The sequence below is a fragment of the Dromiciops gliroides genome, chromosome 6, assembly GCF_019393635.1.
Source record: "Dromiciops gliroides isolate mDroGli1 chromosome 6, mDroGli1.pri, whole genome shotgun sequence".
Classification (NCBI taxonomy): domain Eukaryota; kingdom Metazoa; phylum Chordata; class Mammalia; order Microbiotheria; family Microbiotheriidae; genus Dromiciops; species Dromiciops gliroides.
This window is the reverse complement of record NC_057866.1, coordinates 12,407,319-12,424,593: the sequence shown is the minus strand read 5'-3', so window position 1 is coordinate 12,424,593 and position 17,275 is coordinate 12,407,319. Positions and strand designations below refer to the sequence as shown.

Genomic DNA, 17,275 nt, shown 5'->3' with positions numbered 1-17,275 from the left:
CTCTCTCCCGCCCCAATCCGCGCGCGGGCGCACTTGGCCCTAGGGGTCCGCGGGTTCTTAGAACTGTCTGGACCGCACTCACCCTGCCCCCGCCCCCACTAGCGCAGTCGCAGAGCTGGCTAGGCGCGTGCCCGCCCCCTCCCCCCCGATTCACTGAAGCTGCTGCCAAGAGTTTCGGTTCTTTTATTGTTTTTCCGTTTATCAAAACCTGTCCCAGCTCGGGCTGAGGGGAAGTAAAAAACGTCCACAAGATGCCCCTTCCCCCACTCCTCAGACCTCGGAGCCCCCAACCCTGGGCACACATGATCCATTGCCCCCCCAGCCCCGTTCCGCCAGCAATAAATAGACGGGCCTTCATCAGGAGACGGCGCCGTCCGACCTCACTCTGCTGCCCCGGGAGGAGGAGGGGCCCACAGCGGGGCAGCGCCCCCCAGAGGGCGGGGGGCTTCCTCCTCCGCCCGGGGCAGGGGCCCTGCAGTAGCTTGGGCAGACCCTTCTTTCTCCCCACTCGGTCCCCACGAGGCGAGGGGATGGTCCCAGTGTATCAGTGGGGTGTGAAACAAAGGCCCACGGGAAGTCACCTGGACGCCTTCCCCCAACCAGAAGACAGGGACGAGGAGTGGTCAGGGGGTCACGGCGGGATCCAGATGCCCCAAGTCAAGGCATCAGTGGGAGGTCTGGGGGGAAGAGTTCCAGGGAGTAAGAGAGAGGGGCCTGCGGTCTCCACCCACAGGGGTCAAGGGGGTGGAGGAGAGATTCCCAGCCTGGAGCCCCCTCACCCCCCAGGCCCCCATCCTGGCCCTGCCCAGCTTATGGCCAGAATCCTTCAGGCAGCATCTGGGCCCTGGTGAGGTTGGAAAGGTGACTGGGGCAGAGGGAGGGGCTCCTCTGGACCACCTCGGGCAGGGCCACCCCTCGGGCCAGGCTGCCCCTCGGGCTATCGCAGATGGATGCTCCAGTCGGATGCCACACGCACTCCAGGCTTGCGCACAGTGAGCACCGAGGTCTCTGCATTGTGATGGAAGGTCAGGACACTTTCCGGCATGCCTGCAGAGACAGGGCCACAAAGGTCACGTGTGCAAAGGCAAAGACTGCCCCCCCCACGCCCCCAGTCCTGTCCCTCCCTTACCCTCCGCCTGGAGCAGCACAGAAGCAGGCTTCCCTGCCCCCAGGATCACCACCCGCTCGATCCAGATTGGGGTCTCAAAGTGGCCCCGTGGGTCTGCTGAGCTGGAGAGGGCAAAACAAAGAGTGGTTCCTAGAGTCAGAGGAAAGGCAACCCCGCCCCCCCCCCCCCCACACACACACACACGAGTGTATGTGCGCACAGGGTCATTACCTGGAAGTGAGAGTGTTCCCAGAGAAGGTGAATTTCCTGAACAGGTACTCGTTCTGGGTCTGATAGTTGAAAGTGTGGCCGTCATCTAAATAGAGCTCTCCTTCAGCTGTGCCCTGTGTGCAAGTGTGGGAGAGTCTAGCGGCCACAGGGAGAGTTTAGGAGGGGGGGCTGAGGGCAGGAGGAATCTGGGATGAGAGTGAGAAGTTCCTTGGGTCCCTCACCTGGGAGCTGACTGCCACATAAAGAGTGATGGGATCATCCTTCATACAGTCTGAGGAACGTCTCACCCGCTCCCACCGAGGGATGATGGTCCCCCCACGCTGGAAAACAGGGATCTAGGGGAGAGAAAGAAGTCTGGGTCAAATCTTCCCTACTTCACCTTCACATGTGCCCCTTCCACTTACTCTAGGTCACAACCTGCTGTCTTCCCAAGGGGCACAAAGCACAGACAAGAAAAAGCTGCATAACTCGGACTGTGGGGAGCACTCACGCTGCTGAGAGTGACCGGGAGGTACAAGGTCTGGGGGCCATGATGCTTCTGGTAGCTCTGAATATCATACCACACCTGAAGAGAAGAGGGAGCCATGAGGGCGGTTTCCCCCTTACTGGTCCCCGCCCTTGCACTAACCATCCCCATAGACATGCCCTCACTCCCACTCCCACCCCCTTGTCTCAAGCCCCTTTCATTCCTCAAGCTCACCTCCCCCTGGCCAGGCAGGTACACTTGGACCCCACGGGCCCCAGGCTCTGCCACAGGATGCGCCAAGAGAGCATCTCCTAGAACAGACAGGGTGAGGTCACCTTGGAGCAGGAGGGCCCTAACTTCCTGGTACCAACAGTCTCGTTTCTGCCAGACTCTGCCCTGACCACAGAACTTGATCCCTTCCCAGCATTCTCACCTAGCATGAACTGATCATCTTGGCTAAAGGTGGCCACATCTTTTGGATACTGCACCCACAAGGGCCTGCAGAGTAAGAGGACGGCAGAGTGTGATTCAAGGGCTTTCATCTTCCTGTCATTTTCTTTCCCGTTCTTGCCTCCCCCCTCCCCCACACCCAGCCACCTTGAGTAGGAATAAAGATGGAGCCATCCAGCATGTCCGCATTGTTGTCCCCAGCCCACTCACCTCATGATGGGATGCCCATCCCGGTGAGCGCGGTAGAAGAGCGTGTACCAAAAAGGGAGCAGAGCATAGCGCTGGCGTAAGGCGTCTCGGATCGGCCCCACATACTCAGGGGGCAGTAGCCAGGGCTCTCGCCGGCCCGTGTCCATATGTGCATGTGCCCTATAGAATGGCTGGTATGCGCCCATCTGGTACCAGCGCATCAGCAGTTCCGGCTCGGGGTTCTTGAAGAAGCCACCTATGTCGGCTGGGAGGCAGAGAATGAGCTTGGGGGAAGGGCCAGAGAGGGTGTTCCCTCTGCCTCCTGGGTCTCCACAGCCCCCCCCAGCCCCTCTCATCTAGCGAGGCCCCATTTCTCACCCCCACAGAAAGAAAGCCCCACCAGTGCCAAGCTGAGGCACATGGGGATGCTGATTTTCAGGTGGTCCCACTCTGCTGCGTTGTCCCCTGTCCAGACAGCTCCTGGGGAAGGACACAAAGAGGACACCATGAAGGGGGGTCTGGAAGGGGAAATCCCACACAAAAGAGCTCTCCTGTCCATCACAGCACTGGATTGCCATGGGGTGGGGCTCTGTCCCAATGGCTCCAAGCAGGCCCACCGCATGTCTTCCAGAGTGCCCGAGGTGCCCCCAAATCCCCACCCGCCACGTTCATGTCCTCTGCTCCCCTCCAGCCAGATCTCACCAAAGCGCTGAGAGCCAGCGAAGAAGGCCCTGGAGAGCACAAAGGGGCGTTCCACCCCTCCGGAGCGCTGTGTGAGCCCCTCTGCTGTGGCCATGTGCTGGGGGGGCACAGAGAAAGCTGTGGTCAGGGCCAGTGAGCCAGCAGTCCCCACCCAATGCTCCCCATGGCTCAAAGCTGTCCAGGAGCCTCACCACATAAAAGCCATAAATGTTGTGGATGTCTCGGTGCTCCCAGCCCCCGTGGTGTCGGGCATCCTTAAGCATGGTGACCTCAGGGCCATTGAACACTGATGGCTCATTCATGTCATTCCAAATGTAGAGGTTTGGGGCTGAACCCTAGAGACAGAAAGTAGAGAATCGAGGAGGGTTAGGGATGCCGGGCCAAGTCAGAGAGAGCGCCTCCAAGAACTGTGATAGATTCAGGGAAACTGAGCAACACCTGCAGCACCCAGGTCCCAAGTAAAAGGCTCATCATGAAACGCCTCCTCCCCAGACAGGGACCAGGGATGTGCAAGGAGACATTCGTTTCTCCAACACAAGGAGGTCTGAGGGGAGTGACTGATGACAAAAAGCCCCAATAAAACATCCAGAAAAAAACATCCCTGGGGCAGCTAGGTGGCGCAGTGGATAGAGCACCAGCCCTGGAGTCAGAAGTGCCTGAGAGTTCAAATCCAACCTCAGACACTTAACACTTACTAGCTGTGTGACCCTGGGCAAGTCACTTAACCACAATTGCTTCACTAAAAAAAACAAAACATCCCCAAAGGGACACAAACTGCACCCCCTTGGTGGGTTAGGCCCCTGAGCCATGGAAAGGCTTGAGCTTGTCAATCATCACTTCCCCTGGAGGCCCCCAGGTTGCCAAGCCCTCCCTGACAGTCCAACCCACAAAGGCTAAAGTGAAGGGTGGGAGTCAAGCGCCTAGGCATGGAGAGTGTGGAGGGGAGGCTGGGGGGCAGACAGAGGGGGTACCCCAACCTTGTCCTACCTCATATTTGTCAAAGCTGAACATATCTGCCCACCACTCTCTCATCTTGACATTGGTGAAGTCAGGGTAGCCAGCGGAGCCTGGAGGAAGTCAACAGCCAGGGTTACCCCTGGGGCTAGGGGCTGGTGATACACCCATGTCCCACCTCCTTGACCCCCAACCTCCAGCCACACTGTGACCTTGGGGGGTGACTCTCCACTCTGCCCATGCTGACAAGCCTTCCCTCCTGACCTGGCCAGCACCATCCCTCGTAGTCAGAACCATCCCGAGTCTTGACATACAATCCCTGTGACCGTAATTCTTCGTGTACCCGGTAGCCTGAGTCCACCTTGATGTGGGGGTCCACAATGGTCACCAGCTGGGAACAGGAAAAGACCAAGAGGTGAAGGGCTCTCCTCCTGGCATCGCCTGAAAGTCATGGAACTTGCCCTCCTGGCCAGCTAGCTCTCACCTTACGTCTTTTGCCAGCCAGGTGTTGTAGCATGGTAAGGGGCTGGGGGAAACGGCTGGAGTCCCAGGTGAAGTAGCGTTTGCCGTCAGCATGTTCAATGTCCAGCCAGATGACATCACAGGGGAGGTCATGGTTATCAAATCCCTGGTCGACTTCAATCACATCAGCCTCATCTCGATAATTCCAGCGGCTCTGGTGGTAGCCCAGGGAGAAGAGTGGGGGAAGAGCCTGGGTCCCTGGAGAATTGAGGAAGAATTGGGGAGTCACAAATCAGGCCAAATCCAAAGCACGGGCCGGGTGGCCAAGGGCAGCCTCACATCAGCATCAGCAATTCAAGACACATAAACTTGACCTAAAGCATTTTCCTCGATTATCTCCCAGGGGGTTGGGGAGGGATGTACTGGCCAGGGCAACAGTGGATGTAAAACAAGATTCACACAAGATTCACCGGGGCTGTCCTGACACAACTGATGTGACACATGACTTCTGACCAGTGTTGCCGTTCTGTTAGGAATGGCTCAGAAGTTGGGGGAGAGGGATATGTAGGGATGTAAAGGTGATGTCATAACAAAATCATATTTAAATCAAATAACCCAAACCCTAGGAACGCTGTAAGTAAGTAGGCACTGTGGGATTTGAGAAGCTGGGGTGCTGGGTACAAGGAAAGGGGCATCGGTCTGGTCCTCCAACCAGGATGCTAAAGAGTGGTAGGACCATACCTGTGAGACTGGCATACTGATGGAAAATGTCTGAGACGGTGGGCCCAAGGAGCAAGAAGACGTCAATAATGCCGCTCTCTGACATCCATCGCACATCGGTCTGTGGTGTCTCCCCCCCACCTTGCAGGTAATCCAGCATCTTCCCAAACAGTGTCTGTCCCAGGAGGACCCAGAAATGAGATAGTCCCTGTCTACCCCTCTGGGGGTGGGGGGGGTGGGGGGGTTGGGAGTGGGGAGGAGTTTCCCTCTGAGTCTTCAATCATCCCCCAGGGAAAACTCTCCAGGATCTTCTTCCTGGGGACCTTTCTCCTGCCCCCACATCCGTGCACACCCCAAGGGCTTATCTCTTATCCACAGCCCAGCCTGGCCTCCCCTCACCTTTCCTGCTGTATTAGAGGATATGTCCACCCAGGTCTCAGCTGCATTGAGCCAGAAAATGCCAAGGTCTCGGTGGGTGTTGTGTGCCAAGAGCACGGGCACTGAGCCGTACAGAGCCATGGGGTTGTATAGTTCATACTGGAACACGTCGAGGTTGTAGAGCCGATACGGCTCCCCGCCCCTGCAAAGGCCACAGCCTCAGAGCGGGGAGGGGGGGGGGGCGGCGATTACTCTCTTCTGGCCCCAGGCAGCCTGTCCTGCCCTGCCCTGCCCCCCTTCCTCTGCACAAGACTCACTCAGTGACTTTCAGTCTCAGGTTGTCTGCATGTTCTGGGATTCCATACACGTGCTCCATGCCAGGTAAAGAAAAATCCAGACCCACTGAGGTGGGGCCTGTAAAAGGGGGCACAGAGGTCAGGAGTCTCAGGGGGGCCCCCCTCCCTCCCCTGTGCCCCCCCTCCCTCTGACTCAAACACCCCTCCCCTCCTCACCGTAAGGCTTGCTGTCCGAGTGGGTTTTGAACATCTCTTCCCAAGCCCCTGGCTCATCATTTTCATCCTTTTCTCTGTTCTCCTCTGGCTGCAAGAGGGAGAAAGGGGACTCCAGCCCAGTTAAGGAGACCCTCGAGTCTAAGATGGGCACACCCTCCCCTTGCCTCAAACCCTCTACAGCCTCAGTTTCCCTCTAAGACTCCCCTCACTTCCTCCTCACCTTGTCTGCTTTCCCAGCAGCCTCCTCATCTGGGGCTCCATCCCCTTCAGCGGGTTCCTTGGATCCCTCCCTGGAAGGTAGGAGAGTCGTCTGCTCCAGTCCAAGGGCAGAGAGGATGAAGGTTTTTGGTTTTGATTTTGTTTGTTTGTGGGGGGTGGGGGGAACATGGGGGTGAGGAAGATGTAGCACGCCAAGGGCCCCAAGGAGAGCAGGGCTCGAGCTTTGATCAGGGAGGGCATCCCTGGGGAGTACATCCTCATACAAAGGCAGGGCTGGGAGTGTGCCAAGAGGTGAAAATGAGGGAAGGAGAGAGGGAAGGAAGGAGGGCAATGATCAGGGGAGACAAGTAAGTGCTTTTTACATGTCCATACAGGCCACTGCAGAGCATCGGGAAGGAGGCAGAACAACACAGGGGATTTGGCAACTGAACAGAAGCACAAACCTGGTTGTTACTGACTCACTACCCAGTCAATCCTAGGCCTCACTTCCCTCCTCTGCAGGAGGGGAGCAGTGCAAAGGTGAAGAGTCACAAGGCTACAGAAGGTGGTGGGAGGCCCTCTAAAGATCCACCTGGAGACATCTCGGCGGTGGGGCGGGGCACCTGGGGGGGGACACTACAAAAGGACATCCTGACCAACTCCTGCTCCATCTTGCCCAGAGCAGAGAGAACTAAATTCCCAGCATCCAACTTCCTAGCCCCAGGGAACAGCAAGCAGGTTCCCAGCCCATCTGGAACAGAAATCCTTTAACTGAGGGTGGGCAGATATGGGGAGTGTGCGTGTGTGCATGTGTGCGTGTGCATGTGTGCGTGTGCACGGTAAAAGAGGAGGGGGGGGGGAGGGACCGGGGTCGAGGAACAGATACAGTACCAGTGGCCGTGGATTTACCTAGAGAAAAGGTTCTTGATCTTATCCCAAATGCTACCGAACGTGAGACTAACTTTATCCGAGAAACTGGGGCAGGAGGAGAGGGGAAAGGAAGGGGAGGGCAAAGGGGCAGGGGAAAGGAGGCACAAAACCAACACAAAAACAGAAACACAAAAGTGAGTTTCAGTCGACGAACATCCAGAGACGGAAAAACCAAACAAACAAAAAAAAACTTATTTAAAAAAAGGGAGGGGGGGGAAATAAATCTGGGAAACAAGACAGCTCCAGGAGAGGGTGAAGTGACTTCGGGTCTCTTCGCCAGAGGAGGGGAGCCCAGGAAGGGCTCCCCACCATGGGGCAGGGGCAGTCTCCTGGCCAGCACAAATTTACCCTTAAAGGTTCTTGACCTCCCTGCCCCCCCAATCTCCCTGTCTCCTGTCCCTCCCCAAGTAGCCCAAGGGGCCCAGACTCTCTCAGCGGCCTCCTTGCAGCATCCCTCTACTCACGAATTCCTGGGGAGCCTTTGGTGCTCGAAGACCATGAGTCCCCGGGCATTGACGCTGAGCACCAGGCTTCGGTCCTCCAGCAGGTCCAGTCGGAAAGGCCTTTCCGTCAGGATGATTTTGTAGGGCCCCTCGGCCATGGTCAGTTCCACGCTGTTCTCATCTCGGCCAGAGACAGAGAGCCTAATGACAGCACCAAGAGAGAGGAAGTAAGGAGGACGACCGAGAAAGGAAGGCCCCAAAGGCGGGACAGAGACCCCAGTAGAATTACCGAGCCGTGGGGGGGTCTGCCACCAAGACATCAGGCACCCGGTAACGTGGCCGGAGAGGCTTGAGCTCATCGATCCGAATCCGAGTCATGTTCCCCTGCAGTCCTTGCAGCTCCAACAACAACACCACCTGTGTGGGACAGAGGGTGAGGACCCGCCCCATACTCCCCACCAAAAGAGCCCAGAACCCAGAAGATTCACACTGAAGCCCTCCATCCTGGGCTTCAGGCAAGTCTGGATCCCTGTCCCCTCTTCCGCCACTCCCTCGCAGACCTATCCTTTCATGCCACCTCTAACCTTGGTGACTTCATGGACCAGGTGGACAGTGAGGGCATCAGAGCCAAGTTCTAGAGAGTCCAGCAGGGCACGGTAGGGGGAAGAGCCAGGCTGAAGGCTGCGCTGACGCCTGCACAGAAGAGACTGGCTGAATGCCAGAGGCACATGTCCCCAGCTCCTCAAGCTCCCTCAGGCCCCCATGTTTAGCAGGGCATTTCCCAGCTGCCCCCAGGGCCCTGCCCAATGTTTTTCTTCCCAAGTTCCCTTGAAAGTCCGTACTTGGGGCAGCTAGGGGGCACAGTGGATAGAGCAACGGCCCTGGACTCAGGAATACCTGAGTTCAAATCCAGCCTCAGACACTTAACACTTACTAGCTGTGTGACTCTGGGCAAGTCACTTAACCCCAACTGCCTCACTAAAAAAAAAAAAAGAAAAAGAAAGTCCGTACTTGCAGAAAGAACTCTGGTCACAGAGCTTGAAGTTGCTTCTGTCCACAGCGAAGGCCGTTGAGAGGCAGAGCCCCAGACAAACCAGGGCCGACTCTGCCCAGGACCTGAGAGGAGGGACAGGTCAGTGCTCAGCACCTCCAGAGGGGGCAAGGAGGAGTCCCCAGTGTCACCCTTCCAATGACCCCAGAGTAAAGGTACCAAGGATGTCCAGGAAACATTTGGTAAATGGCCTGAATATCTCTTTTATCTCCTATATTACATGATAACTAAAGTTTATTTCCTTGCCCACTGAATTGCACGGGAGGCTTGAAGAAAGCCAAAGGGTTGGAAAAAGATGGGAAACTGGGGGGGAGGAGGGCGAATGCTCCCTGGGACAAAGAAGTATGGGGCCTGCCCAGGAGCAGGAAGTGGAGGGAGCCCTGAAGGACAAGGTGGGGGCGTGTTGGGGGGCTCCTTCTCCTGGGGGGTGGGGAAGGCTCTTTCCTTCCAGTGTTGGCTCAGGTTACATCACTCTCGGAGAGAGGGAAGGCGCAGTAGCAAAGGTTCCCAAGGGAAGCCTTCCCTGCCCGAGGAGAGCAGCCAAACATGCCTGGGGGGGCCTGGGCTGGGGGCTGATTCCAAGGCTCTTTCTTTCCCTACAGGTCCGGGGGGGGGTCACTGGTCAGCCCCCGCCTTCTGGTCACCCATCTCGTGGCTTTGCCTCACGTGTAAAACATGAAGTTTCACAAACCGTCCGCTGGATCCTCAGGGGGTCCCCAAAGGGCTGTGGCAACAACGGGTTCCCCCCAACAAGGGTCACCCAAAGACCCAGGAAGCCGATTTAGATGCGGAGCCCGGGTCAGGAAAGACGCCCCCAGGGCAAGTCCCAGCCGGACCCCCCCAACCCAACCTTCACGGGACCCAAGGGGAACAAGAGCTCCCGTCCATCCACCTTGGGGTTACACAAGAGGCAGCTAGGCTGGAGCGAGAGCCGAGTTCGAATTCTGCCTCACGCTCCCTAACAAGGGTGACCCTGGCTATGGCACTGGACCTCACTGCTTCTTCATCTGCACCTTCCCTCGGGGTCGGTGAGGATCAAGGGGCCCGGCCCGGGGGACCAGAGGAAGGGGGCGGCTGTGTGGGTGTCTACACTCGCTGGTCGTCAGTGTTGTGCTCAGGCCAGCCGTCCGGGGAGGCCCAGGGCACCCCCGGAGCCGCCCCCCGCCCCCGACGCCGGTCTCAGTCCAGGCCCGGTCTACGGAGGCCTCCCCAACCTCCCCAAGGGTCGCAGCCCCGTCCGCCCAGCCCGCCCCGACCCCCGGGTCGGCCTGGGGACGCCCCTCACCCCCCGCCCCGCACGGGCCCATTCCTGGGATTGTTTCCCGAAATGTTAACTGGAGGGAGGGACCCCAGGACGGAGCATGGGGGAGGGGGGCCGCCGAGGAGTTCCGACCCCGAGGAGGGGGCCGCCGGGCAGGGGCCGGCCGAGCCGGCCGAGCTCTTCCCTACTCTCCTCACCGCCTCCGACGCGCCGCCACCGCCGCCATCTTGTGCCGGCTTTGATCCTTGACCCCGACTCTTCCCTCCTCCCGTCGCCCGTCACGCAGGGACACGTGGCCCCGCGCGCCCTCCCGTCCCGGGAGGTGATTGGCCACCCGAGAGCAGGGAGCCAAGTCGGCCTATGGGCGAAGCGCGAGCCGTGACGGAAGAGACCCGGGAGGCGGGAACAAGGAGCAGGAAACCTTTGATAGGCGCATTCTCAACTTGCCGCACTGCCATTGGCCCGTGGCCTTCGTCCCAGCCCGCCCAGCACCCGCCCCCTCCCCCAAATCCCGGCTCCGGCTCCGTTAAGATGATCACAGGAGTAGGATCTTTGCAAACTGGGCAACCTTTATTTAGTGGGGGGAAGAAAGAACGGGGTGGAGAGGGCAGAGCGCGCGGGGATGCGTCGTGGGGATGGCGCAGACCTCAGCCCCTCCCTCCCAAAGTCGCGTTGGGGGGCGGGGGCGGCTCAGGTCCCCTGGCGCAGAGGGGCTGGGGGCCAGGCCTGGAAGCGGCCAGAGAAGAGCCCCAGGCGGTCAATGTTCCGGTGCAGGACGCTGTGCAGGACGGCCAGGTGGGGGCCGCCCCCCTCCCTGGAGAAGTCCCGGGCGAAGCGGCCTCTCTCGGGCTGGAAGGCGAACTTCTGGGGCAGGGGGCCGTGCTCGCGCAGGAAGCCCCAGACGCTGAGCAGCAGCAGCCGCACCTCGAAAGGTGCCAGCTTGTCAAACACCTCGTGCATGTTGCCCAGGGTCGGGGGCAGCAGGCTCCCCTCGGCCATGACGGCCACCAGGGTGCAGGAGGCCTCTAGCTGCCAGGGGGACTTGGAGGTGTCCAGGTGGCGCGAGGCCTCCCAGTGCCCCAGGAGGGCGGCCAGCAGCCCCCGTAGCAGCACCGAGCAGTAGCACAGGGCGGGGGGCGCCGCGGCCACCAGCCGCAGAAGCTCGAAGAGCAGCGGATGCTCCCGGAAGCGACGGCCGATGCGCAGGTCGCGCTCCACCGTGGTCCGGGCGTGGTCCTCGGGAGGCCAGGCCAGCTCGGCCCCCGCCGCGTCTGGGCACACGCTCTCCACCAGGGTCACGGCCACCGCCTTGGCAGCCTCGGGGCTCAGCGCGGGTGCGCCCCAGCCGTCGCTCCCCCCGGCCCCGGCCCCGGGCCCCCCAGCCCCGCTGCAGCAGTGCACCAGCAGGCACAGGAGGCTCTGCGTGTTGTAGATCACTTCCTGCTCACTCCGGTTCTGCGCCGACCGAGGCGGCTTCAGGCCCCGGCCGATGACCCCGGCGTGAAACACTGACCACACGCCGCCGGGGCCCGGCACGGCCGTGGTGTGGCGCCGGTTGGTCTCCAGCAGGTAAGGGGAGGCCGCGCCAGAGGCGGCCATCGGACTCTCATTTGCCCCTTCTCCTTCACCCCCGAAAAGCTCGGCATTGCCTCGGTGCAAAGCTCCCTCCACCAGGAGCTGGAGGACGGCTTTGAGGCCAGCAGGGGAGGCCTGAGAGAGCCTAGCGAGCAGCCGAGAAGCCGAAGAGACGCCGGGAGGGCCATGAAGCCTGAGGGAGGCAAAGAATCGGGAGACCCCTGCCCTCACCAGACTCAGGAGCTGGGCCGGAAGCAGGGCCCCCTGAGGAAAGGGGCAGATGGCCAGCAGGGAGGAAGCAGCCTCGGCCACCTCTTCTTCGGGGTGCAGTAGCAGGGGGGCCAGATCTGGGAGCTGGCCGGAGACAGCCTCGCCTACCCGGGCCCCCAGGGTGGCAGGACCCTCTCCACCCTGCTGCTCCCAGCCCACCAGCAGGGCCAGGTTCCGGAGAAGCCTGGCTGTGAACGGGGGGAGCAGTGTCCCCGCGTGCACTCGGGCCAGGCAACTGCACAAGGCCAAGGGCAGCAGGCCGGAGAGACTGACGGCCAGCCCGGCATAGAGCTGTGTGGCCAGGCTCAGCTCTTCTGGGGTCCGGGCCCGGCTCAAGAGATGGCCCAAGGCCTCCGGTCCACAGCTGGGCCGGGAATAGACAGAGAGCAGGCCCAGGAGCTGGTGCTGCCAAAGGAATCGCTTCCGCTCCAGCCTCAGGGTCTCCCCGCACAGCTCCCCGACATGGCTGCGCAGGGCATCGAGGAAGGGCACGGCACGGGGCGGGGGAGGAGGACCCAGCAGCCCGTCCCCAGGGGATCCTCCCCGATTGTGCACCAGCTTCTGCAAGTGCAGCAGCAGCAGCTGGATGAGCCGATCACAGGCCTCTCGGACTGCGTCAGGGACGGCCAGGCCGGGTGTTGTGATGACAGAAGCAGGCATGGCTGTGTCCACCAGGAACTGGAGGAGCCGGTAAGCCCCGGCCCCAGAGGCCTGGCTGACGAGGTGCACAGCCAGGCTCAGCATGTTGTCCAGCTCCTCCCTACTGAAGACCTGCAGGTGCTGCTGCAGCTGGCTCAGGACCGATGGGGGCTTCAAGCAGTCGACCAGCTCCCCAGAGACGGTGCCCAGTAGGGCCGGCGACATGACTGCCAGCTGTAGCAGAAAGGGCACCGTGGCCTGAAGGGAGGGGTCACCCCCACGCCCCCCAGCCAAGCTCTCATGGAACATTCGGAGGAGCTCGCGGCGGATGCTGTCCCCATGGCGAGAGGCCAGGTGCCCTAGGATCCCCACAACAGACGCAATCTTAGGCACTCGCTTCTCTCCGGGGACAGCTGGGCTGGAGGGGAAGGTGTCTGCTGAAGGGGTCGGGGGAGCACTGCCAGCTGCCCCACTGCCTCCGCCAGCCCCGCCATGGACACAGAAATCCTTGAGTCCACAGGACAGGACACGAGAGATGATGGTGCCAGGAAAGGAGGAGCCAATGTGGGCCACAACCCAGTCGAAATGTGGAGAATGCTGGACAGATGTGTCCAGGAGGGCATCCACACAGGCATCAGGACAACTGCCAATGAGGGCAGACAGGCACTGCACATAAATGTCCATCAAGGTTCGAGTAGCTCGGCACCCCATCCACAGCTGCAGCAGCTCATTTAGGGAGCCTGCAGCATGTGGCACCCGCTGGTGGCGGCCAGAGTACTTGCTGCTCAGCTGCCCCATCAGGTCAATAGACCAGGCACTAACCACAGGGGCCCAGGCCTTGGGATTGGCCCGGATGAACTCAGAGAGCACTTGCTGCACCTCCTGAATGACATCTTCTAGGCCAGGGCCCCCAGAAGGAACGTGGGAAGGAAGTGTCGGGCGGAGATGCTGTGGGCTCGTGGCAGCCCCTTCATCCAGCATAGTCAAGTGAGCCCGGACGCTCTCGTCAAAGACACTCCTCAGGTGGTCAAGGACGGCTGCTCGGGCAGGGGGCAAGGAGCGTAGCAGCAGGAGGCCACAGCGGGCATGGTCACGGGCAGAGAGCTGATGGCCTAGGACAGGGTCAACACCTGTTAGAAAGGCCTTGATTTCCTGAGCCAGCTCCTGGGCACTGTGAAGAAAGGAGAGGAGGGGGAGTCAGACAGACCTTGGACCCTCATATTGGGACTCTCCTGCCTCCCAACAAACCCACCAAGGTCTCCACAAACTCCCCCAGATGCTTCTAGGACCCCTATCTGAACAGGAACCAGGCCTCAAGAACAGGCCCAGGATAAGAAATGAGCAGGAATTCAGGGAAACCTGGAAGGACTTGCATGAACTGATGATGAGTGAGATGAGCAGAACCAGGAGAACATTGTACACAGTATCATCAACATTATATGTTGATCAACTGTGATAGACTTGATTCTTCTCACTGATCCAATAGTACAAGACAGTTCTAAAGAACTCATGATGGAAAAGGCTCTCCAAATCCAGAAAAAAAAAATAAAAAGGAACTGTGGAATATGGACGCTGATTAGACCATACTATTTCTTTTGTTTTGGGTGCTGTTGTTTTTCTTTTTTGAGGTTTTTCCTTTTTGCTCTGATTCTTCTCATATAACATGACTAATGCAGAAATGTGTTTAATGTTATTATATATGTATATAACCTATATCAGATTACCTGCTGTCTAGAAGGGGGGGAAGAAGGGGAGGGAAGGAGAAAAATTGGAAATTGGAAATCTTATCTAAACAAATGTTGAAAACTAAAATAATTAAAAAAAAAAAAAGAACAGGCCCAGGAAGTGGCCATTCCCCTGCAATGCACCCCCCCAAGACAGCATGCCACCCCAGGCAGTGTACTTCCCCCACCCAAGGCAGCTACACCCCCCAAGACAGTACACTTCCCCCCAAGTACCACCCAAGGCAGCACACTCTCCCCCACCAAGGCAGCTACATCCCCCCACAGCAGGGTACTCCCCCCCCCCAAGGCATGCAGGACACTTTCCCCACCAAGGCAGCACCCTCCCCCCTCAAGATAGCACACCCTGCCCAAGACAGCATACCTCCTCCCAGGCAGTGCAACCTCCCCAGGCAGCACTCTCCCCCACCAAAGCAGTGTACTCTCCCACAAGGCACGCACCCCCCACATGAAGTGTACTCCACTCCCCCAAGGCCTCTTCCTTCAACCAATCCTTCCCCCCCCAAGAATGGGACGCCCCGCCCCCTAAAGTGGGCCTCCCAAAGCCATCCAGGGGCATCACAATTGTGAAGGCAGAACTAACTGGGAGGACCCTCATGTTAGAGGGGGAAACTGAGGCCCAGGAGAAGGAGAGGCTGCCGAGCAGCAGAGCCTCCTTCCCTCCTCTAGGCTGGTCACTAAACATGGTAGATTTGGGCCGGCAAGTTCACCAGCCCCGACCCCTTTCTGTTCCATAGCATCACTTAACAGTCAGGCAGAGGAGAGGGGAAAGGACTGGCCCAAGGTCACCAGGCTGGTGCAGGGCAGATCTGAAGCTGTGCTTGCTGACTCCAGACCCAGCTTCCCTGCTGGCCCGGGTGGTCTGACCGGCCTCTTCCTGGGGGCCCCTGCAGGGTAGCCCGAGGGCTGGAGCCAAGCTCAGGAGGCTGGGCCTTGGCTCTCCTGCCTCTGCAGCCTGAGGGCTGCTTTCCTCCGCCCTCCTCCTACCAGGGGCCATTCCCAGGGACTCGACCCCCACACAGTACACGCTGTTCTCTTGTAGGGATGCCCAGGCGGCCCCTCCCCCTAGGGCGCATCCACCTGCACCTCCCCTTCCCTTCTCTGGTGGGGGGGGGGGCTTCCTGGGTCCGTCATGCTCCGCCGGCCCCAGGGGGAGGAGGGGCCCGCGTGTCCAGCTCTGGGCTTCGGCCACTCCACTCTCCGTCCCCACCCCCAAGGCCACCGGCCGGGGGACGCCGTGAACTGGCTACCCAGGGAATTCCTCTCAGCCCGGGGCCCTCCCGAGCGTGTCCCTGCAGCCCGCAGCCTGGGGTCGCCGTCCCAGGGCGGGCCGGGGCTCTTCCTTCGGCCGCGGCATCCCCGGGACCCCTCCCCTTGTCTCAGTTCTCTGGGCCTGGGGATTCGGCCCAAGCTCCACGACACTCGCCCGCTCTAGATCCCTCCTGGGCTCCCCAGGGCCTCTCCCAACCGCCCCCCCCTGCACCGAAGCCCCCAGACCTTCCCTGCGCCCCTTGGCTGTGCCCCGGCCGTGCCCGACGCCCCCTCGAGGAACCCCGGCGAGAGCACCTGCTGCGGGGCGGGGCTTGGGGTCCGAGGCTTGGCCCGGACCCAGACTCTGCCGTTTGCGCCGCCCCCACCCCCCGGCCCTGGGTCGAGACCCTCCCCCACCCCTGGAGGCCCTGGTGTCCGGCCTCATGCTCCCCGCCCCCCGCCGCGGCCTCAGTTTCCTCGTCCCTCATCTGTACAATGGGGAAGGATCGACGATTCCCAATCGCCGACCCCGAGTCGGCTTGATGGCCGGCGCCCACGCACCTGAGCGGGGACGCGGGCCCGTGGGCGGTGGGCGCGGGTGGGGCCGGGGGCCCGGCGGGATCACACAGCGCCGACATCCCGGGCCCAGAGCCGGCGGCGGCGGCTGCGGCTGGAGGGGCGGCGGGGGCGGGAGCGGCGGAGCGGGGGCGGGAGAGGAGGAGCGCCGACGGCGCCTGCGCGCTGGGCGGTCTGCGAGCGGCAGGACTCGTCGTAGAAGGTCACGCGCAAAAGAGTCCGGCGCCTCCTGAAGCCGGAAGAGAAGCGTTCCGACCCCAGCCCGCTCCCTGCAAGGGGAGGGCTGAGAGGGGCGGGGCGGGGGCGGGGCCATCTACCCCTAAACCAATCCACGAATGTCAGAGCGGGAAGCCCAGCTAGTCCAACCCCTCCATTTTACAGATCTGGAAACTGAGACCCTGACCACCCGCAGTTAACTCCGAATCCTGGAGCGGAGAACGTCCTAGAGGACTGAGATCTCAACAAGTGTCATCGGATAGACCTAACCCCCATTTCCACAGCGCTCTCCTAATATGTCCTCCCTACACACGCAGTGAAGCGATAGTCTATATAACGACGTTCTGTAAATGGCAATGATAATAGCCCCCCCGGGTTGTTGTGAGGTTCGACGCTACAGGCATGCTAGCTCTTAGATTACAATCATTTTAGGATCTTAATATCCTGATTTTTGATTAGCAGCCCCCAACTCTACTTGTACATCCCTAGGGCAGGGGACACTTTTTGCAGCCCTTATCCTCTGTCTAGGGAAGAGCTGGGGTTTGGTTTTTGAGGAGGAGGGAGATGAATTTACTGTCAAAGGTCACTGAGGGAGGGGGGATAAATTGATGGCACAAATTGAGTCGTCATCTCCCCTGAGCTGATGATCCACACACCCTGGTGTGCTTCTTATCCAGATCTTTTCTCTGGAGGATCCACCCAAAGGACTGAAACTCATCCTCCAGTTCTTTTAGCACATTTTTCTTTTTGACAATTTATTGTTGACATAATTATATGGTTTTTATCATATATATATATATATATTTTTTTTTTTGCAGGGCAATGGGGGTTAAGTGACTTGCCCAAGGTCACACAGCTAGTAAGTGTCAAGTGTCTGAGGCCGGATTTGAACTCAGGAACTCCTGAATCCAGGGCCCGGGCTTTATCCACTGAGCCACCTAGCCGCCCCTT

The 17,275-nt window shown here is 59.8% G+C and overlaps 2 protein-coding genes across 3 annotated transcripts; both read right to left on the bottom strand.

Annotated features, from left to right (window-relative positions):
* Nucleotides 1-166: 166 nt before the first annotated feature.
* On the bottom strand, nucleotides 167-10,325 carry GANAB (glucosidase II alpha subunit). Of its 2 annotated transcripts, XM_043970914.1 has the most exons (25): nucleotides 10,253-10,325; nucleotides 8,755-8,859; nucleotides 8,328-8,436; nucleotides 8,033-8,160; nucleotides 7,765-7,944; nucleotides 7,280-7,345; nucleotides 6,393-6,462; nucleotides 6,173-6,260; nucleotides 5,978-6,074; nucleotides 5,682-5,862; nucleotides 5,304-5,457; nucleotides 4,585-4,820; nucleotides 4,365-4,491; nucleotides 4,134-4,213; nucleotides 3,338-3,481; nucleotides 3,147-3,243; nucleotides 2,823-2,924; nucleotides 2,466-2,709; nucleotides 2,239-2,303; nucleotides 2,040-2,116; nucleotides 1,830-1,904; nucleotides 1,561-1,674; nucleotides 1,340-1,452; nucleotides 1,130-1,230; nucleotides 167-1,047 (listed from the first exon to the last, which is right to left on the bottom strand). In XM_043970914.1, exons 1-25 carry the CDS (start codon nucleotides 10,279-10,281, stop codon nucleotides 938-940), a joined length of 2,892 nt encoding a protein of 963 aa, XP_043826849.1. In that variant the 5' UTR covers nucleotides 10,282-10,325; the 3' UTR covers nucleotides 167-937. The 2 variants fall into 2 exon arrangements, with proteins under 2 accessions (XP_043826849.1, XP_043826850.1); XM_043970915.1 differs by lacking the exon at nucleotides 7,280-7,345.
* A 281-nt stretch (nucleotides 10,326-10,606) lies between these two features.
* Nucleotides 10,607-16,223, bottom strand: INTS5 (integrator complex subunit 5). The gene is made up of 2 exons (XM_043972904.1): nucleotides 16,094-16,223; nucleotides 10,607-13,710 (listed from the first exon to the last, which is right to left on the bottom strand). Exons 1-2 carry the CDS (start codon nucleotides 16,168-16,170, stop codon nucleotides 10,746-10,748), a joined length of 3,042 nt encoding a protein of 1,013 aa, XP_043828839.1. The 5' UTR covers nucleotides 16,171-16,223; the 3' UTR covers nucleotides 10,607-10,745.
* Nucleotides 16,224-17,275: the final 1,052 nt, after the last annotated feature.